The sequence below is a fragment of the Hemitrygon akajei genome, chromosome 13 (assembly GCF_048418815.1).
Source record: "Hemitrygon akajei chromosome 13, sHemAka1.3, whole genome shotgun sequence".
NCBI classification, from domain to species: Eukaryota; Metazoa; Chordata; class Chondrichthyes; order Myliobatiformes; family Dasyatidae; genus Hemitrygon; species Hemitrygon akajei.
In genome coordinates this window covers 109,623,736-109,647,032 of record NC_133136.1, presented here as the reverse complement: position 1 = coordinate 109,647,032, position 23,297 = coordinate 109,623,736, and the positions used below count along the sequence as shown (strand labels likewise).

The 23,297-nt window shown below is 41.3% G+C and overlaps 1 protein-coding gene across 1 annotated transcript in view; it reads left to right on the top strand.

The window, feature by feature from the left end:
* Window positions 1-23,297, top strand: part of LOC140737557 (transmembrane protein 144-like) — a 153,364-nt gene that overhangs the window by 30,009 nt on the left and 100,058 nt on the right. The window contains exon 4 of the mRNA XM_073063999.1: window positions 2,494-2,593. Coding sequence (XP_072920100.1) covers window positions 2,494-2,593 — 100 coding nt within the window. The remainder of the gene's footprint in view (window positions 1-2,493; window positions 2,594-23,297) is intronic.

Genomic DNA, 23,297 nt, shown 5'->3' with positions numbered 1-23,297 from the left:
ATTGATCCACAGAGATATTGTCATTCAGGGATTCAGAGGAATAAAGCCGAGAATAAAAAATTTTAAATGCGTCACTAATTTCTAAATGATCCGATGTAAAGTCTCCGTTCTCCTTCCGGATCTTTGTAATCAATTGTATTTTCTGTGAGGCCATTTCCCCTTTGGACCATGCCCTTCTCTCTTACTTCCTGCAGATTTTTCCGCTGGAAACTCACCTCATGTTGAGGAAGCCAGCATTCTTCCACTATTAATTTGCCAGGGGTCCTCTGCTGTATATTTAACTGGATGCAGATTAGGATTGGAGATGAAAAGCTTAATGATTAAAATATTTGGGGAAATGTGTGGAAAATCTGATCTTTGAACCCAAATGTAATTACAGTTGGCTCTCCTTATTCACAAGTTCTGCATGTGCGAATTCAACCAACCATGAATCGAGAAAATCTGGAAGTGCTTTTCCAGCACTCATTGTTCGAACATTGGTCGCCTCGCGTCTCGTTCATTCGCTACTTTGTTCCTGTGAAAAAATGGCTCCTAAAAAGCAATTACATTGTCAAAGCAATTCCTCAAAGGCTAGGAGGGAGCGTAAAGTGCTCTCTCTTGCCGAGTGTGTGGCTAAAGGACATGTCACAGAAGCATATCCCTGTCAATGGCCAAATTATATGTAAAAAAGCTCTTAGTCTCTACGAGCTGTGATGGGGTTGATGAGAGCGAGAGAAAAGAGTTTAAGGCTAATAAGGGATGGCTGGTTGGCTATGTAAAGCGCTAAAGCTTCAAGATTGTAAAGATCACGGGAGAATGGGCATCGGCTAATGACGAAGCCAGGGCGACATTCCCAGAGGAGCTCAAGAAACTCATAGAAGAGAAAAGCTACCTTGTAAGATTTGTTTGATGATGCAAAGAAAAAGAAGAGACAGCTTCCTATAACAATGTTTCTAACTAAAGCATGTGTAATTCCGAAGTCTCGACGTTCAACGCTTGAGGGTCCTCAGCCCTCAACCTCCACAGTTCCTGACTTTAGTATTATCGAGCCTCCTCCAAAGCGTCCTAGTGGGGTGCCGCAAGGTTCGGTGCTGGGACCGCAGCTGTTTACAATATACATTAATGATTTAGATGAAGGGATTAAAAGTAACATTAGCAAATTTGCAGATGACACAAAGCTGGGTGGCAGTGTGAAGTATGAGGAGGATGTTAGGAGAATGCAGGGTGACTTGGACAGGTTGGGTGAGTGGGCAGATGCATGGAAGATGCAGTTTAATGCAGATAAATGTGAGGTTATCCACTTTGGTGGCAAGAACAGGAAGGCAGATTACTATCTGAATAGAGTCAAGTTAGGAAAAGGGGAAGTACAATGAGATCTAGGTGTTTTTGTACATCAGTCACTGAAAGTAAGCATTCAGGTACAGCAGGCAGTGAAGAAAGCTAATGGCATGTTGGCCTTCATAACAAGGGGAGTTGAGTATAGGAGCAAAGTGGTCCTTCTGCAGTTGTACAAGGCCCTGGTGAGACCCCAGCTGGAGTATTGTGTTCAGTTTTGGTGTCCAAATTTAAGGAAGGACATTCTTGCTATTGAGGGAGTGCAGCGTAGGTTCACGAGGTTGATTCCCGGGATGGCAGGACTGTCATATGTTGAAAGATTGGAGCGACTGGCTTGTATACACTGGAATTTAGAAGGATGAGAGGGGATCTGATTGAAACATATAAGATTATCAAGGGACTGGACACACTAGAGGCAGGAAACATGTTCTCGATATTGGGGGAGTCCAGAACCAGAGGCCACAGTTTAAGAATAAGGGGTAGGCCATTTAGAATGGAGTTCAGGGAAAACTTTTTCACACAGAGATTTGTGGATGTATAGAAGTCAGTGGAGGCCAATTCTCTGGATGCTTTCAAGAAAGAGTTAGATAGAGCTCTTAAAGATAGCGGGGTCAAGGGGTATGGGGAGAAGGCAGGAACTGGGTACTGATTGTGGATGATCAGCCATGATCACATTGAATGGCGGTGCTGGCTCAAAGAACCGAATGGCCTACTCCTGCATCTATCGTCTATTGTCCTTATTCCCTAAATGAAACAGTGTAACAACTACTGAACAGGTATTACAAGTTTTACTCATCATTTGATCATTGTTCGCCTCGTGTCTTGTTCATTCGCTGCTTGTGTTGTGAGCGACAGGAACATGTACAGTTTTTTTTCTTGTCAATATTCCCTAAACAAGACAGTGTAACAACTATTTACATAGCATTTCCATTGTATTAGGTGTATAAGTTCTGTAATCTAGAGACAATTAAAAGTTTTACTTGTTGTACATTCCTTTTTGTGACTAGTGTTGCAGTAAGACTTCTAGATGATACAGAAATGGTCATTTTTTATATACATTAGTGGTGATGTCTCTGGGTAACTAATGAGGCTTCTTCATGTGGAAAGAAAGCAGAATCCTATAACAGTATTTTAATAAACATTAGAATGTTTTTGATTACAGTATGTCTTTTCTTCTAGGGAATGTCTCAGTTATTCCCATTTTAAAAACTATTGGCCTTGGCATGGGAGCTTTGATCTGGGCTACATTTAGCCTTCTAATGGGCTGGGCTAGTTCAAGGTAGGTAAGAAACTTTAATATAATTATTAAGTTAGTGCCTTGTGGTAATTAAACAGCCCTGAAAATGTCTCTCAAGACCAAAGAATTGAAGTGCCACAGTAGGAATTGCACTTCAATTAGATTTTCTGATGGTAAAATTGCCCAGACTGCAGACTCACTGGTTCAATGGTTCCAGTTAGTATCAGAGAATGTGTACAATATACAACCTGAATTTCTCACTCTCCAAAGGCATCCATGAAACAGAAGAAAAGCCCTGAAGAATGAATGACAGGGAAAACATGATCCCAAAAGCCCCCTGCCTCCATCCCACACACAAGCAGCAGCAACCAGAGTTAACCCTCCCTTCTCCCCCTCCCCCTCCCCTTCCCCTTCCCTCACTTATTCTAGCCAAAAGCATCAGCACCACCTACCATGCAAACAACAGCAAAGCCACATAGAGAGACCATGGTCCTCAGTCCATCGAAAACTATGGTTCATCCCAACAGCTCAATATCCCTCAGGCTCTCTCTCACCCCAGTAAGGAGTCAGAGGTATTACTTCTTCCACAGAGAGAGTGGGGAGACAGGCAGTCTCCATTTTGATGTTACAGTCTGACTGTAGCACTGCTTTTATTTTGAGTTTCAAGAACAAACTCTCATTCACCATCGAGAGTGGGAGAGAGAGGGCGATTTCCCAAGTGCAGAGGTCTCTGACAGCCATACACGCTGTGTCAATGTTCCGACTCTCCCCCAGCACTTCAGTTCATGACACTGACAAGAAATCGGGTCCACAGGGCTGAACCGCGAAGACATCTATCTTCAGACCGGTCCTGGAGATGTCAACCACGCGGCTGATCAGCGAGCTCCAAGAATGGGAACACGCCACCGTGCAGACCCACAGCTGTAGATTGTGGACTGTGACAGGACCCCAGCCACCTTGAAAAGGAAGATGGGATTCAGCCTATCTAACTTTGTTTGTAAGGAATTGGAAATATAGAATATAGAAGGATGGGAAAAGAGAAGGGTACCATGCATGATCTATAAGAATAGATGAATTTGAAAAAACACTGCAGAACTACCCATAGAAGAAAGACTCTAGTGGCAGTGGCAATGGGTACAGATAAGGAGATTAAAATTCTGCATCATGGGCTAATACTGATTAGATCCCCTCCATGATCACAACAGTAGTGGAGCAAAAAGTGTTTTCTCCTCAAGGTACTCCCAGGATTTGGTTGGAGAATCTTTCGTAGATGAGAGTGAGTTTATGACTTGATCCATCAATGAGAAGGTAAAAAGCAAGAAGCCTCTCTGTACCGTTTCTGGATGAAGAAATTAAAGTTGCAGCAAGCCTTTTGCCTGAATTGTAAAGTAGTTGAATAACTGGTGTTATTATAGGAGTATAGTAGCAGTCAGTCATCTTGACCCCAGCTGGTCTCTGCAGGAACTGTGTTTTTGACACCATCCTCCCTCAGCTGTTTCCTTACCAATATCCAACACTACATAGAAATGGGAATATTCCCTGATGGTTTCATAATGCCCAATTGGAAAAAAAAAATCTTTTTAAATAGTAAAAGAATTGAGGAAGGGCTAATGGAAGAAAATGGAATTGGGAGGTAGGATTAGCAGGGAAGCTATTGAATGAGAACTAGAAGCAGGACTGGACATGAGAGGCAGATTAGCCAAGTCCTGCTTTTAGTCCTCAGGTCTTTATTAGTTCCTCCCCATTCTTCTTTCCACACAGCCTTCAATTTCTTCTTACCAGGATCTTCTGTCATCAAGTCAGATAACAAATATTTGCTCAAAATCCGTCATTTGCAGTAATTGTTTCCTAATTCTAATTTCCCATTCTTATTCTGTATGCACAATATTTACTTTAATTAAGAAGCTTCATATTCTTTAGAAGATTGTACTGTCTGTATTTGCATTTGAATCTCTTGCTAAATTACTCTTATAATCCAGCTTATTCCTCATTTTTTCAGCTGTAATGTAGCATTTATTAAAAATTCCCCATCTATTAGACTCTCACTATTCTGTACAATAATTAATGTTTTTCTTTCTATTCTATATAATGTTAAACAGCTTTAATTTGCTACAAATGGATCATCCTTCTCATTTGAGTGTTTTTTTCTTTCAATAGATAATATTTTTGTCAATAATTATTGTAGTGTTCTGGGGTGGAGTGGGGGGAGGCATGGTTGACAGCCCACCCCAACATTCTGAGTGGCCTAGCAGCTAGCGCTGTTTATTGGTCCTCTTTTAAAATGCTTTTGTGGGATTATGGTGGGATGTTCAAGTTCATTTATTGTTACATTTTTGCTTGAGTTATTCACATGTGTGTTTGTGTGTCCTCCTGACTGTTACCAGGGTGTGTGATCCTCACCTCCCCCATTTGTATGTGACTGAGTGGGTTCCCTCCCCGGTCACAGAGCATCATCTGTTTTTGTGCTTCTCACAATAAAAACAGCAGTTGAGCTAAATAAAAAAGATTTTCTCATCCATCATCATGGACCAAATGCTCGCTACGTTATGAAATATTCTCAAAAATGCCGTAGTTTATCAGTTGTCTTACTTTTTAATGTTTTCCCATCCCAATCTAGCCATCACTGTCTTTGTACTTTTATATAGTTTTATTTAAGTTTAATTTTTCTTGGAAGTTTAAGACAATAGTTTCAGACCTATTATTTTCAGTCCAATTGATTATGAAATTCAATCATAATGATATTCTATCATTCTCCAGAGGATATTTGACAATGAAATAATTAAACATGATTAGGTCTTAAAAGCCTGTCCACTGGCTAATCCACATTTTATTCTAAGAAATTATGCCAAAAACACTTCATCAACTTGTCCTCAAGTCTGTTATTTGCCCATTTAGGTTTCCAATCAATATCAAAATCATGTCACTCACATTAATTTTAACAGCTACCTTCAATAGTTCAAATGCTCGTAGAAGGCCTGACAATTACTCTCACCATTCACCTTGATAAGAAGAAGTTTGTTTATAGTAGTTGCCAAGCCATGCATTAATATGCAAAGATAGGTTCGTTTGATCTTTTGATGCAAGATTTTTCACTTTGTAATAATCCTTTATTAACAAAGCTAGTTCACTTCCTTCCTCTTTCTGGCTATCCTTCCAAAATATCAGAGATGCTGGAATATTCACTTCCCAATCTTGATCAGATTCTCACTCTATTAGCTGTCAGATTTAAGTTATCAGTCGATAATTAGTGCTAAGGGGAGTCATTGCATTAAAAGAAATAGAACCCTACACTCATTTCCTCCTGCTTTAGATTAAAACTGTAACAAAACTTTCAGTTTCCCTTTAGCAGACTGTGTTCACAATAACAATGTTTGCTTGATTTAAATAACAGTCTATAACTAACTTCACTATACTAAAGATCCAGTCTTCAGCATGGTGCACTGTTTCCTTTAGGATAGTGCCTCTGGACCTGTGGCAGGTGTCTTGTTAAAGACAGCTTTCTCTGTTGCAGGTATCACGTTGCTGTCTGTGACGTGATCATCACTGAGCGGTAAGTCTGGTGGATGCAATGTGTCCATCTTGTTGCGTTCTTTGGCTGAGCATCCAGGATCTGGTCCACATGACATCTCCCTGTATGATCTCCAACATCCACTGTGTACATCAATGGTATGGATGTAGTAGCTATCCTACCGGGTGTCCACTTGTCTTCTCAGCAATCATGTGCTAGAACTTCCTGTCCAACCTCAATGTTCCTTGCTGATTTACTTGGCAACTGGCTGAACTGTTTATTCTGCACTTCCCTCCATAGACCTAGATTCGGGGTGTCTATGCAAGATCTCAGATTCCTGCTCATGAAAAACATTGCTGTGTTTCACTCTAAACTGTACACCAGAGTGTTAGAAGGACATCTGGGAAGAGTCTCGCCTAGAGCTACATGTGATGGCCAGGAATAGATAGACAGATTGAAGACTAGACCAAAAACTGTTAGGGATATCACAAAGTTCAAAATGCACCACCACGGGCATCTTTACACCCATGAGAGTGGCTGTTTTCGCCATTGCAAAGAGTGCATATTGACTTTGCTGGGCCATTCATTCATGAACTCCACATTTCTAATTGCTGTGGATGCTCCTTTGAAGTGGCTAGAGGTGATACCAATGAAGTCAATCACATCAGAAAAGATTGCTTCCACTCTGAGGAATTTCTTCTCCAGAAATAGCTTACAGGAACAAATTGTGAGTGACAACAGACCACAATACACACCAGAAGAGTCCAGACTATTCATGAAGAAAAATGGAATCAAACATTTCAAGTTAGCTTCTCACCACCCAACATGAACAGAGTTCAGACACACAAAAAGGAAGTTGTCAGCCTGGCAGACACTTTAGTAAGGGTCTAGAGGTACTCTTCATCAGTCTTGCCAGTCATGATGATGTTGTCATGGTGGCATCGCGTTTCTGGAATATCTTGGAGCACTTGGTCTATTGCTCTTTGCCAAATTGCTGGAGCTGATGCGATCCCAAAGATGAGACAATTATATTGGACAATCCCTTGTGAGTGTTGATTGTGAGGTACTTCCTGTTTGACTCCTCAATCTCTATTTGCAAATAGGCTTGTGTTAAGTCAATCTTTGAAAACCTCTCCCCACCTGTCAAAGATGCAAAAATGTCTTCTATTTGTGGCAGGGGATATTACACAGTTTGCAGCACTGGGTGGATGCTCACATTGAAGTCCCTGCATATGCAAACAGCTCCAGCCTTCCCTTTTCTGATCACCGGGACAATGGGCAGGGCCCAATTGCTCCACTCAGCCTTGGAGAGAATGCCAGGTGTGTCCAAGCTCTGAAGTTCAGCATCTACTTTAAGATGTGATGTGTAAGGCTCTGGGCACACTTCAAGGAACCTTGGTGTTGCTGCTTCACCCAGTTAAATTTTGGCCTTCATGTCCTTGAGTTTACCAATACCTTTCTCAAACACATTTTGCTTAGCATTAAGCAGCTGTGACAGTCTCTGCTTGGTGCTAACATCTGGGCTGCATTTGCTGGTTGATGACACATTGAGAGCTTTGATTATGTGCCAGACTAGTTGGATTTTTCTCAACCATTCATGTTTGAAAAGTGCTGGGTTTTTGCTCCACTTTTCAATACATTAAGTTCTAGCTGCTGTGTTTTGCCTCTGTACATTGAATTCACTTTCAATTTGCCTTTGGAAGACACTTTTCGCCTGTGTAGGTCTTTTAGCATCGTAACTTAGAAAACAGTCTGTTGTTTGTTGTAGTCAGCCTCAGAAATTACAGACAAAGCAGACCCTGTATCTAGCTCCATTTTCAGTTTTACCCCAGAAACATCTGTTGTGCTCCATTATGATTTTCTGATCTGCTTCAGTAATGCTATGCAATTCTAGGCATGGCAGCTTACCTTTGTCAAGCTCTTGTCTGATTCAGTTTCATATTCAGTCACTTTATGCACTTGTTTAGTTCTATGTTTGAAACTTTTCGCACTGTGTGGTTTTTCTCTTTGGTTGTGCTTTTTATCAAACTTACACCTTCTTTCTATGTGTATTGTCTGTGACAATTTCTGCAAAGTTTTTCTTTGAACAAACAGTTATTTTCATCATGTGAGAATTTACCCCATTGATAACATTTTGGCTTTTTGCACTATTCAGGGACATTTTGTGCATCTCACATCCTAAACTGTTTTTTAATAGATCTGACACATCCTTTGCTGCTGTCTCCATTGATATTGCAATGGTCAATGCCCATTCTAAGTTTTTGACTCTGCATGCCACATACAAGCCTGTCCCTTAATGCATCAGAAAGTCCACCTCCAAAGTCTCTGTACTGGGAAAGTTTCTGCAGTTCTGCAAAGTATTTAGAAATGCTTTCAACCTTTGACTGGTTCCTTTTTGAAATCTAAATTGCTTAGCTATTACTAGAGGTTTTGTGTTCAAGTGATTTTGTAAAATTTCAACAATTTTGTTGAATGTCTTGCTTGCTGTCTTCTCAGGAGTTACTAATTTGCATAAGAGACTGTATGTTTTGGCATCCATTAAGCTAAGAAGTGTGGAGACTTTCTTTTCCTTATCCACATCATTAGCATTACAATACAATTCAAAGCTCTTGATATACAATTGTCAGTCCTCATTAGCACTATCAAGTACGGAAACTTTCCTGACTAAGGCCATTATCACATTATTTTCACTTTAGCTTAGCAAGTTGTGCGTCTCTCACTGTGTACTGTGTACTGTCACTCATGCATTCCTGTGCTAGCATCCAAGACTACCCTCTCTATACTGATTCACTCTTTCCTCTCACTGTCTCTCTCCTTTCCTCTGAGTTCTGTCATCTTGTAACTATTAGTGAAGTTGGTGATACTCATTAATATTCAGACTTGTACTCGTCACCAATTAGTTCTGTCTGTACAACCACATATCAAATAAATAAAGAAACACACCTGGAGGTGAAGTTAACATGTGTATATTCACTTTCCAGACAGAGTAACAAATCAACGTGCATGGGTAAGTTATCAGTCAATAATTAGTGCTAAGGAGAGTCATTATGCTAAAAGAAATAGATCCGTACACTACATTATCCTCTACCAACACTTTACTCTTTCTCTTTAACCTTCCATGAATTGAAATTTATTTCTTCCTCACTAATCTTTGAACAATTCATTCAACTCTCTGGTTCTTGCACTTTGTATATGGCGCAGCTAACAATCTTGAGGCCGTGGGGTAGCCTGGCTGGAAGGACTGTAAGAGCCTATTCTGTGTGGTGTCTCAATAAATTCTAAAACCACAAGACAGATGCTTATTCAAGCAACTTATTTAGAATATTACCCAAATGCACAACATTCCTTCCTGCTTAGCTATAAACTTCAACTCAACATAGAATTCAATTTATACACAGTACAATTTGTGATTCAACTACTATATAGACAATAGACAATAGGTGCAGAAGTAGACCATTTGGCCCTTCAAGCCTGCACCGCCATTTTGAGATCATGGCTGATCAACTACTATCAATACCCGGTTCCTGCCTTGTCCCCATATCCCTTGATTCCTCTATCCATAAGATACCTATCTAGCTCCTTCTTGAAAGCATCCAGAGAATTGGCCTCCACTACCTTCCGAGGCAGTGCATTCCAGATCCCCACAACTCTCTGGGAGAAGGTTTTTCCTTAAATCTGTCCTAAATGACCTACCCCTTATTCTCAAACCATGCCCTCTGGTACTGGACTCTCCCAGCATCTGGAACATATTTCCTGCCTCTATCTTGTCCAATCCCTTAATAATCTTATATGTTTCAATCAGATCCCCTCTCAATCTCCTTAATTCCAGTGTGTACAAGCCCAGTCTCTCTAACCTCTCTGCGTAAGACAGTCCAGACATCCCAGGAATTAACCTCGTGAATCTACGCTGCACTTCCTCTACAGCCAGGATGTCCTTCCTTAACCCTGGAGACCAAAACTGTACACAATACTCCAGGTGTGGTCTCACCAGGGCTCTGTACAAATGCAAGAGGATTTCCTTGCTCTTGTACTCAATTCCCTTTGTAATAAAGGCCAACATTCCATTAGCCTTCTTCACTGCCTGCTGCACTTGCTCATTCACCTTCAGTGACTGATGAACAAGGACTCCTAGATCTCTTTGTATTTCTCCCTTACCTAACTCTACACCGTTCAGATAATAATCTGCCTTCCTGTTCTTACTCCCAAAGTGGATAACCTCACACTTATTCACATTAAACGTCATCTGCCAAGTATCTGCCCACTCACCCAGCCTATCCAAGTCACCCTGAATTCTCCTAACATCCTCATCACATGTCACACTACCACCCAGCTTAGTATCATCAGCAAATTTGCTGATGTTATTTTCAATGCCTTCATCCAAATCGTTGACGTAAATTGTAAACAGCTGTGGTCCCAATACCGAGCCCTGTGGCACCCCACTAGTCACCACCTGCCATTCCGAGAAACACCCATTCACCGCTACCCTTTGCTTTCTATCTGCCAACCAGTTTTCTATCCATGTCAATGTCTTCCCCCCGATGCCCTGAGCTTTGATTTTACCCACCAATCTCCTATGTGGGACCTTATCAAATGCCTTCTGAAAATCGAGGTACACTACATCCACTGGATCTCCCCCATCTAGCTTCCTGGTTACATCCTCGAAAAACTCCAACAAATTAGTCAAGCATGATTTACCCTTGGTAAATCCATGCTGGCTCGGCCCAATCCTATCACTGCTATCTAGATATGCCACTATTTCATCCTTAATAATGGACTCTAGCATCTTCCCCACCACCGATGTCAGGCTGACAGGTTGATAGTTCTCTGTTTTCTCCCTCCCTCCTTTCTTAAAAAGTGGGATAACATTAGCCATTCTCCAATCCTCAGGTACTGATCCTGAATCTAAGGAACATTGGAAAATGATTACCAATGCATCCATAATTTCCAGGGCCACCTCCTTTAGTACCCTAGGATGCAGACCATCCGGACCTGGGGATTTGTCAGCCTTCAGTCCCATCAGTCTTCTCATCACCGTTTCCTTCCTAATGTCAATCTGTTTCATTTCCTCTGTTACCCTATGTCCTTGGCCCATCCATACATCTGGGAGATTGCTTGTGTCTTCCCTAGTGAAGACAGATCTAAAGTACTCATTAAATTCTTCTGCCATTTCTCTGTTTCCCATAACAATTTCACCCAATTCATTCTTCAAGGGCCCAACATTGTTCCTAACTATCTTCTTTCTTTTCACATTCCTAAAAAAGCTTTTGCTATCTTCCTTTATATTGCTGGCTAGCTTGCGTTCGTACCTCATTTTTTCTCCACGTATTGTCTTTTTAGTTAAGTTCTGTTGTTCCTTAAAAGCTTCCCAATCATCCGTCCTCCCACTCACCTTAGCTCTGTCATACTTCCTTTTTTTTAATGCTATGCAATCTCTGACTTCCTTTGTCAACCACTGTGGCCCCTTTCCCCCCTTTGAATCCTTCCTTCTCTGGGGGGATGAACTGATTTTGCACCTTGTGCATTATTCCCAAGAATACCTGCCATTGCTGTTCCACTGTCTTTTCTGCTAGGCTATCCGTCCAGTCAACTTTGGCCAGCTCCTCCCTCATGGCTCCATAGTTTCCCTTGTTCAACTGCAACACTGACACCTCCGAGCTGCCCTTATCCTTCTCAAATTGCAGATAAAAACTTATCATATTATGATCACTACCTCCTAATGGCTCCTTTACTGCAAGATCGCTTATCAAATCCTGTTCATTACAAAACACTAAATCCAGAATAGTCTTGTCCCTGGTCAGCTCTCGTACAAGCTGTTCCAAGAACGCATCCCGTAGGCACTCTACAAACTCCCTATCCTGTGGTCCAGCACCAACCTGATTCTCCCAGTTCACCTGCATGTTGAAATCCCCCATAACTACTGCGACATTACCTTTGCCACATGCCAATGTTAACTCCCTATTCAACTTGCACCCAATATCCATGCTACTGTTTGGTGGCCTGTAGACAACACCCATTTGGGTCCTTTTGCCCTTACTGTTCCTCAGTTCTATCCACACAGACTCTACTTCTCCTGACCCTATGTCCCCCCTTGCAAAGGACTAAGCACTATAGCAGACTAAGTACTACACTGTCCAATTCAGGTCTAAAGATTTAATTACTGAGGATCATTTCTTACTCTTGTGGGATAATGTCTTTCCTGAAAAGGTGGAGGGTGGGGGGGGTGGTCACTCTGCTTGGTGGGACAGACCGTGGCTCTGAAACAATCTGGGGTTCTGGGACCTCCTTCGTGGTGGTTGAAGGAGGTGTCTCTGGGACTGCTGGAAGTGGTTCTGACAACTCTGGACATGTTTCTTCCCTAACAATTGACTCTGCTCTTCTCAACTGATCGATGTGTCATCTCCAGATGGTACCAGACTCATCTCCACTGTCCAGTTCTGTCGCTATTCTTTTCAAGTACCCACTTTTGATCACCTCGGTAGTCCCTCAACAGAATTGCTTGTCCAGAAGAAATGAAGCATCGAAACTCATTGTTTGAGGAGCCCTCAATTTGTCTCAGCTGTTCGTCCTGCATACTCCATCTGAGATTGGGTTTGAGGAAATCCAAGTGTGAGCATAAGGACGAACCCAGGAACAGCACAGCTGGTGAGCTGTTGGTTGTGGAATGTGCCGCATTACGATATGCAAGGAGAAAATCGGTGAGCTTCTGGTTCACTGGCAGTGTAGCATGTTCTGCTGACATTGCTTCAGTGTGTTCTTTAGACTCTGGACAAACCTTTCCACCAAGCCACTTGTAGCCGTGTGCTGCTGTGCAGATGTAATATGTCTTATTCCATTCATTTTCAAGAATGACTGAAACTGCTCTGCTACAATCTGTAAAAGGACTAGACAGGATAGAGTCTGTCAAATGTTTTCATTAAAGTTTCATTAATCAGTAACAGGAGTCCCAATGAGATAGTGTGCAATACTGTTAGGGAATGAGTCAGGGCAGGTGACAGAGGTTTGTGTAGGGGATCTAGTGATCATAAGGCCACTTACTTCAAAGTTAATATGGAAAAAGATAAGTTTGGTCAGCAGGTTGAGATTCTAAATTGGAGAAAGGGTGACTGATGGTATCAAGAAAGGATCTGGCAAATGTGAATTGGGACAAGCTGGTAAAGATGCACATGGTAAGTAGGGTGCCTTCAAATATGAAATTGCTTGAATGTTCCTGTCAGAATATAAGGTAAAGATAACAGGTTTAGGGCATCTTGCTTCTCAAGAGATTTTGAGGCCCTAGTTAAGAAAAAAGAAAGGGGGTACATAACAGGTATAGGCAAGTAGGAACAAATGAGGTACTTGAGGAGTATAGGAAATGCAAGAGAACACTTGAGAAATAAATCAGGAGGAGTAACAGAAGGCATGAGGATGTCCTAACAGACAAGGTGAAGGAGAATCCTAAGGGATTCTACAGGAGCAAAAAGATTGCAAGGGATAAAATTGGTCCTCTGGAAGATCGGAATGTTAATATATGCTTGGAGTGAAAAGACATGGGGAGATCTAAAATATATTTTTTTGCATCTGTATTTACTCAGAAGATGAACATGGAGTCTAAAGAAATGAGGCAAAGTAGTAGTGAGGTTATGGACTTAATACATATTACAGAGGAGGAAGGGTTAGCCATCTTGAGACAAATTAGGGTGGATAAATGCCTTGGGCCAGACAAGGTATTCTTTCTGACCCTGTGGAAGGCAAGTGGAGAAATTGCAGGGGCCCTAGCAGAGATACCTAAACTATCCTTAGCGACTTGTGAGGTACTGGAGGATTGGAAGACAGCTAATGTTGTTCTGCTGTATAAAAAAGGCTCTGAAAATAAACCAGGAAAATATAGGCCCGTGAGCTAGTGGGAAAGTTATTGGAAGGTATTCTAAGGAACAGGATATATGACTATTTAGATAGACATGGGCAGACTAGAGATGGTCAGTATGACTTCGTGCGTGGTAAGTCATATCTGACCAATCTTATAGACTTTTTCAATGAAGTCACCGGATGAAGGATAGACAGTGGATGTTATCTACACACATTTCTGCAAGGCATTTGTCAAGATCTCATGTGGGAGGTCGGTCAAGAAGGTTCAGTTGCTTGGCATTCAAGAATGATGTAGTAAACTGCGGTAGTCATTGGCTTTGTGGGAGAAGCCAGAGAGTGGTAGTAGATGGTTTCCTCTCTGACTGGAGGCCTGTAACTAGTGGAGTACCGCATGAATCGGTGCCGGGTCTGTTTTTGTTTGTCATCTATATCAATGATCTGGATCAAACCGGATCGGCAGATGACACCAAGATTGGGGCTGTAGTGGACAGCGAGGAAGATTCTCAGAGCTTGCAGGGGGGTTTGGACAAGCTGGAAAAATGGGCTGGAAAATGGCAGATGGAGTATAATGCAGACAAGTGCAAAGTGTTGCTCTTTGGTAGGAGCAACTAGGGTAGGTCTTACAATGATAGGGCATTGAGAAGTGTTATAGAGGACAATAGAACAAAAGGATCTTGGAATACAGGTCCATAATTAATTGAAAGTGATGTCATAGGTAGATAGGGTCATAAAAAAGTCTTCTGGCACATTGGCCTTTATAAATCAATGTATTGAGTAGAGGAGAATGGATGTTATGTTGAAGTTTTATAAAACGTTGGTGAGGCTTAATTTAGAGTATTGTGCGCAGTTTTGGTCACCTACCTACAGGAAAGATGTAAATAAGGTTGAAAGAGTACAGAGAAAATTTACAAGGATTTTGGCAGGACTGGAGGACCTTAGTTATATGGAAAGATTGAACAGTTTGGGACTTTATTCCATGGAACACACAAGATTGAGGGGAGAATTGATAGAGGTATACAAAATTATGAGGGGTATAGATAGGGTAAATGCAAGCGGGCTTTTCCCACTGCAGTTGTGTGGGACTACAACTAGAGGTCATAGGCTAAGGGTGAAAAGTGAAAATTTTAAAGGGAGCATGAGGTGAACTTCTTCACAGTGGTGGTGAGAGTGTGGAACAAGCTGCTAGTGCAACTGATGCATGCAAGCTCTATTTCAATGCTTAAGTGAAGTTTGGACAGCTACACGAATGGTAGGGTATGGAGTGTTATGGTCCAGGTGCAGGTCGATGGGAGTAGGCAGTTTAAATTATTTGGCATGGACGCGATGAGCTGTCGGTCCTGTTTCTGTGCTGTGCTTTTCCATGACTCTATGTCTTTATACCCATTTTCTGCCTTTTTTTTAACCTAAACTGACTCTGTCCCTTCCCGAAGAAGCACATGCTTAAATGTCTCCAATGTCTCGCTGAGCTTTTTTAAAAAGCTGAATTCCTCACTGCGCTTCAACAGGTAGGTAGTCACCTTGGATTTGTTTAAAAACTCCTCATCACCATTGTTGTGTTTTCTAACCCCAAAACATAAATCTTATTGAAATAAAAGCATGAAGCTGGGATTGTGTGTCTTAGTTTTGTTTTGACTTTAACCAAACTGTGCACATATGACATGGTGGCATGATAACGTATGCCATTCACAAACTTTCACATATAACCCAAAATGCATTATGTAATCAATAAATAATACTTAATCAAACAATATGTTTACAATATTACTCAAATATTACTGAAATATTAAATATACATTTAGCACTTAAAAAGATGTTGCCCTTCCATTCAAAGTTCTCTCTGATATGTAAGAGGAGTCTTTGATCCTGCCTTAAGATAGCCTTAAGACTGACATTCATGGCTGCCAGAGAACAGTATGGATTCTTACAGCAACGCATTCCTTTTTCCTTGGACAGTTTGGAAAGCCCTATGTACCACAACACATTGACCAGTTTGACTATCATCTTACCAAGGCCACAAGAACCTTGGTCTGGGTGAACAACTGGCAGAGATAAGAATCTTTCGGGCTGTGGTGCTGGTCATTGGGAGTAGGGTGGTTAAATGGTTTCAGTATGGACTAGATGGGCCTAAAAGCCTGTTTCTGTGCTGTATTACTCTATGTTCTCAACCCCCTGTACACGTAAATACACCTTCCATTGCCCAGACCTACAATATAAGTGGTATGATTGTCTCCTTGAATAATGTATCCAGGTTCATGAATATGAGGAAGATGGAGGGATATAGACATTGGGTATGGAGGAAGGATTATGTTCTGTGGGTTTTGAATTACCTTTTAGCTGGTTTGGCACAACATTTCAGGCAGTAGGTCTGTTTCTGTTTCCATTAATCAGAATCTGAAGCTTTCTGAATCAGTCCCAAAACTTGCTCAACTGTGGATATTTATGGAAATGGCTACACGTGTTTCCAAGAAGGGAATATTAAAAAAACATTTCCATGAAATTTATGTGGATTCCAGTTGCTGAACTTATTGTACATAATACCACAAGATTGATCACTGACCAGCAATTCAGTCACCAGTTATATTAGTTGCCAGTGCAGGTCAGAGTCTTGGTGATTTAGAGAAAATGATTCATATCCTGATGTTTCAGGGCCTTCCTGACATCTGTGAAACTGAAGACAGGGTTATGGTAAAATACTGTGTATTTTGATCGGCATTCCATTCCCACTCTGACATGTCTGCCCATTACTCCGTCACTCTCAGTCTGTAGCTACGTGTAAACCAGGGGAGCAGTACCTCATATTCCGCCTGAGCTATCATCAACCTGGTGACATTGACATCGAATTCTCAGACTCGCAGTAATCTCTCCTACTCTTTCTGTTTCCCTAATTTTTCTTTTCTCTCTCCTCCTGATTCACCTATGCCTCATCATTATCTCTCTCCCCTCTCCCACACTCTCCTCCGTCTGCCCCTCACCCACATGTTCCTCCCACCAGTTCCCATCCCCACCTTCCTCCTGCTCCACTGTTGTCCTTTTTTATTAGTTCCATCATCTCAATTCTTGAAAAATAACACACCTTTATGAAAAGCATTTCTATTTCTTTGACCAACTGAACTGAGAATAGTAGAAACATCATTTTCTTCTTAATTCTTTATTCCTCGTCTGTTAGGGTTAGTAGTTTAGTGAGAGTGGCTCAGGGGCAGTGATTTGCACTGCGTGTGAGATGTGCAGACCTCCAGTCTCCCAGAAAAACACATCGGCAGCTGAAGCACCCAGCTGCAGCTCCTGAGAGAACTGAAGCTGCCTCTCGGTGCCCCTTGTCTCATACAGGAGAATGAGGAGGTGAAAGACAAAAGATGAGAGCTACAGGGAGGAATTCACCCCTAAATTGCAGGAGATGGGTGATTGGGTGGCTGTCAGAAGGAGGGGGAATGCGCAGCCCGTGCAGCGTACTCCTGTGGCCCTTCCCCTCAATAACAAGTGGGCCATTTTGGGGGAATGACACACTGGGGGAGGGTGAAGGGCACAGTGACCAGGTCTCTGGCACTGAGGCTGGTGCTGTGGCTCAGAAGAGAAGAGAAGTGAAGAGGACTGCAGTGCTGACAGGAGATTCCACAGACAGAGGAACAGAGACGAGATTCTGCGGACGTGATAGAGGCACCTAGATAGTACAATGCCTCCCAGGTGCCAGGACCAGGGATGTCTGGGATTCTAAAGCGGGAGGGTGAGCAGCCAGAACTCTTGGTACATGTTGGCACCAATGATATAGATAGAATAGATGAGGAGGTCCAAAGACAGATTTAGGGAGCCAGGTTGAAAGCTGAAAAACAGGACCTCGAGGGTCGTAATCTCGGGAGTGTTGCCTGACCCTGCTACATGCCACCGAGGTTAAGAATAGGATGAGTTTGCTTGTGAATGTGTGGCTGAGGAACTGGTGTAGGGGGCTGGGGTTCAGATTTATGGATCATTGGGATCACTTCTGGGGAAGCTATGACCTGTACAAAAAGGAACTGGTTATACCTGAACTGGAGGGGGACCTATATCCTCGTGGGCAGGTTTGCTAGAGTTGTTTGGGAGGGTTTAAACTAATTTGGCAGGGGGTGGGATCCAAAGGATAGTGAGGTAGCTGGATTACAAACAGAGTCAGTGTGTAGTGAGACTGCTGGCAAGGAGAGACTGACGATAGGGCAAAATTGCAGTCACTAGGATGAGTTGCAACATAAAAGATGGACAAAATTGAAAAAGATGAACACAGGACTATAGGTGCTATATTTGGAAACATGCAGTATACAGAATAAAGTAGATGATCTTGTAGCACAGTTACAGATTGTCATGTATGATGTTGTGGGCATCACTGAATCATGGCTGAAAGAAGAGTATCTCTTAGAACTAAACTTTCAAGGATACACATTATATCGAAAGGACAGGCAGGTAGGCAGAGGAGGTGGCCTGGCTCTGTTGGTAAAAAACAAAATCAAATCATTAGAAAGAGGTGATATAGGTAGAGCTAAGGAACTACAAGGGGAAAAACATCCTTGGTAAGGAAGTTGCATACAGAACCCGAAACAATGGTAAAGATGCAGTCTACAAATTGCAACAGGAGATGGAAAATGCATGCCAAAAGTCATGGGGGATTTCAATATGCAGGTACATTGGGATAGTCATGTTGGTGCTGGATCCCAAGAGGGGGAGTTCCTAGAATACCTAGGAGGTGGCTTTTTAGAGCAACTCATGGTTGAGCCCACTAGGGGATCAGCTATTCTGGATTGGGTGTTGTGCAATGAACCAGAATTGATTAGACAGCTTAAAGTAAAGGAACCCTTAGGGGAATATAATTATAATATGTTAGAATTCACCCTGAAATCTAAGAAGGAGAAGCTAAAGTCAGATGCATCAGTATTATAGTGGAGGAATGAGAGAGGAGCTGGATAAAATTGATTAGTAAAGAACACTGGCAGAGCTGCAATGGCTGGAGTTTCTGGGAGCAATTCGGAAGGTGCAGGATATATACAGCTCAAAGAGGAAGAATTATTCTAAAGGCAGGATGATACAACTGTCAAAGCCAACATAAAAGCTAAATAGAGGGCATAGATATAGAATGAGTAGAGACATAATAGAAGTTTTCAAAATCATTAAGGGTATAAGTAAGATAGGTGCCAGCTGCTACTTCAAAATTAATCCATCATCAAAGACACAGAGTCATAGGTGAAGATTGGTTAAATGGGAGATTTCAGATTAATTAACATCAGGAAGCATTTCTTTACATAGTGAGTGTGGGCACATGGAACAAACTACCTAATTATGTATTTGAGAGTAGTACCTTAGAGACTTTCAAATCTAAACTCAATAGTTATTTCAACACAATATGTGAACAGGACTTTGAAAGGCTTTGTTGGACCAAATAGCCTGTTGTTGTCAAAATCTTTATAATGTTGTAATTTTCTAATATAGAGCAAAACTTAGTGAAAAGTTAGGGAACTGGGAAGCTTTTAAAAACCGTGAGAAGATTACTAAAAAGTCATAAGGAAGGAAAAGATGGAATGCAAAGTTAAGCTAGCCAATAATTTTAATTTTTTTCAGATACATAAAGTGTAAAGACAAATGTAGAGGCAAGAATAGATATTGGACCACTGGAAAATGATGCTGGAGAGGCAATAATGGAAACAAGGAAATGGTGGATGAACTGAAAAAGTATCTTGCATTAGTCTTCACTGTGGAAGATGCTAGCAGTATGCCAGAAGTTCGATAGTTTCAGGTGGCAGAAATGTGTGAAGTTGCCATTATTTTAGGGTGAAGGTTCTCAGGAAACTGAAAGGTCCGAAGGTAGATAAGTCACCTGGACCAGATGGTGTACCCCCAGAATTCTGAACGAGGTGGCTGAAGGGATTGTGGAAGCTTTATGGATGATATTTCAAGAATGAATTGATTCTGGCATGGTTCTGGAGGAATGAAAAATTGCAAATGTCACTCCACTCTTCAAGAAGGGAGAGAGGCAGAAGAAAGGAAATTGTAGACCAGTTAGTCTGACCTCAGTGGATGGGAAGATGCTGGAGTTGATTATTAAGGATCTAATTTTGGGGTACTTGGAGGCATATGATAAAATGGGCAGGGTTTCCTTAGGGAAAATCTTGCCTGACAAATCTGTTTGAGTTCTTTGAGGAAATAACAAGCAGGATAGACAAAGGGTAATTTGTGGATGTTGTGTACTTGGATTTTCAGAAGGCCTTTGACAAGATGCCACACATAAGGCTGCTTAACGAGTTAAAAGCCCATGGTATTACAGGAAAGATACTAGCATGGATAAAGCAATGGCTGATTGGCAGAAGCCAAAGAATGGGAATAAGGGGAGCCTTTTCTGACTGGCTGCCAGTGACTAATGGTGTTCCAAAGGGATCTGAGTTTGGACTGCTTCTTTTGACGTTATGTGACAATGACTTGGATGATGCAATTGATGGCTGATAGGTGGAGAGAGAGGTAGTTTTGAGGAAGTAGAGAGGCTACGGAAAGCCTTAGATTAGGAGAATAGGAAAAGTAGTGGCAGATGAATACAGCATCGGGAAGTGTATGGTCATGCACTTCAGTCGAAGAAATAAAAGGGAAGACTATTTTTTAAATCAGAGAAAATTCAAAAATCTGAGGACCAAAGGGACTTGGGAGTCGTTGTGCAGGATTCCCTAAAGGTTAATTCGCAGGGTCAGTTGGTGGCAAGGAAGGCAAATGTGATGTGTTGTGATACTAGTATTAATTTCAAGAGGACTAGAATATGAAAGCAATGATGCAATGTTGAGACTTTATAAAGCACCAGTGAGGTCTCACTTAGAGTATTGTGAGCAGTTTTGGCCCTTATCTGAGAAAGGATTTGCTGACATTGGAGCGGGTTCAATGGAGGTTCGTGAAAATGGTTCTGGGATTGAAAGGCTTTTCATATGAGGAGTGTTTGATGGCTCTGGTACTCTACTCACTGGAATTCAGAAGAGTTTTAGGGGTGACTTCATTGAAATTTGTCGAATGTTAAAACATCTCAACAGAGTGGATGTGAAGTATGTTTCCTATAACATAACCATATAACATATAACAATCACAGCACGGAAACAGACCATTCCGGCCCTCCTAGTCCGTGCCGAACTCTTAACCTCACCTATGGTGAGGGTGTCCAAGACCAGAGGACACAGCCTCAGAATAGAGAGGAGTCCTTTCAGAATGGAGATGAGGAGTAATTTATTTAGCCAGAGAGTGGTGAATCTGTGGAATTCGTTGCCACAGGCAGCTGTAGAGGCATATTTAAGGCAGAGATTGGTAGGTTCCTGATTAGTCTAGGCATGAAAGGATATGGGGAGAAGGCAGAAGATTGGGGCTGAGAGGGGAAAATGGATCAACCATGGTGAAATGGTGGAACAGATCCTATGGGCCTAATTCTGTTTCTATATCTTATGGTCTTATCGTCTAATTGCAGCAGTGCATTTAAATCTGGGCTGTAAACTGATCATGCTAGGTAAGAGGATAAGAAGGACCATTTCAAATCTGCCAAATTACATGACAGGAAAGGTAACACTTGACTCAGTGGCATTAATATATTTTAGTCATATGTTCCAGATAATCTAGATGAAGTGATTTATTGGTACATAACTTATTCCTTTAGCTTTCTTGTTATTTTATTATCAAAAAACTTTCATTAGCTTTAGACAAAAGGAAGAAATATTTTTTTCCAGGATACATGCAGTCCTAATAAAGGAATAAGCATTAGAGCAGTGGGTAGTTCTTGGATTTCTTGTTATTAGACTTAGTTTTTATTTTCTGATAATACTGATTGTACTTAAATTTAAAAGGAATAATTTCAATCTTTTCCATGTAAGGCAGTAGAAATCTGGAAGTGCGCCACATGGAAATTCCCTGTCAAGTGAGAACTTTTATAACATTGCAACACACACAAAATGCTGGAGAAACAGGTCATGCAAAACCTATGGAAATGACTAAACAGTTGATCTTTCAGCTTGAGACCCTCCTTCAGAATTGAAAAGGAAGGGAGAAGATGCCGGGATAAAAAGATGGGGGGGGGGGGGGGAATGAGGACAGTGCGAAGGTGATAGATGAAGCTAAGTGGGTCAAGGATTGGAGAAGAAGGAATCTGATAGCAGAGAAGAGTGGACCATAGGAGGAAGGAAAGGAGGAGAGGTCCCAGGGGAAGGGGAGTCCTTTCTGTTACATCCTTCTTTAAGATATTGCCAAATTATTTTCAAATCTTTTTCTTATTATTATTATTATTATTATCCAAAATACAAGAGTACATCGAAGTTAGAAACACAATGTCTCAAAAGAGAAAAAAAATAATATTAAGGATTGAAAAATATGGTGACACAAAAAAAAGAAAAGAAAAAAAACCCTACTAAAGCAAGAAAAAAGTGAGGAAAAAAAGAACCCATGAGGTGTTCAACCCCGGAGCCATGTGTCGTACAAAAAGCTTCTAAAGATAAACATCAAACCGCCAGCAAAAAAAAATTATACCAAAATTTACAATTAGATCGTGGAGGAAATCTATCAATTAACTCAAATGGTAGTAACGAGCAAATGAACCCCATCTTTTCTCAAAATCAAACATAGGTTCGAAGGTTCGACTTCTAATTTTCTCCAAACTAAGACATAACATCACTTGAGAGAACCATTGTGACAGAGTGGGAGCCGACGTATCCTTCCACTTCAACAGAATGGCCCTCCTAGCTATCAATGTAACAAACGCAATCACATGTTATTGCCAAATTCATAAAACATCTGTGATTAATCAAATGCTTGTCAATTAGATAATTTAATTTCAAGACAGGGAAACATTAAAATATAACAGTCTTTCCCAAAATAACATATTCTGTAATGTATTCAAAACTGTTTATCAGCACAACATATTTAAGTGTAGAGAGAAAGGATCATACTGATTCCAAGATAAACAAAAAACTCTGTGTTTAATTAATATACATTTGCCATATTATGATAAAGAATGCACTGCAGCAAAGTACTGAGGAAATCAGCAGGTCAGGCAGCAGCTGTGGAAGGAAATGACCCTTCAACTTCTTCAAAAGATAGAGCAGAGATAGTCAGTGTGAAATGGTAAATGGATGGTGTAAGAGTTGGCAAGTGATAGGTGGATCCTGGTGTGGAGTTACGATAGGTAGTTGGAAGAATGAAGATTGCCAATAATGACAGGACTAAGGAGTGAAGCTGGAGACAACAAAGGGATAGATGGAGAAAATTGGAATCAGAATCATGTTTATTATCACTGACTAATATATGGTGAAATGTGTTGGTTTGTGGTAACAGGACAGTGCAGAGATATAAAATCATCATAAATCACAAAATAAGTAAATAGAACTAAAACCTGACAGTGGAAGGAAAGAAGCTGTTTCTGAA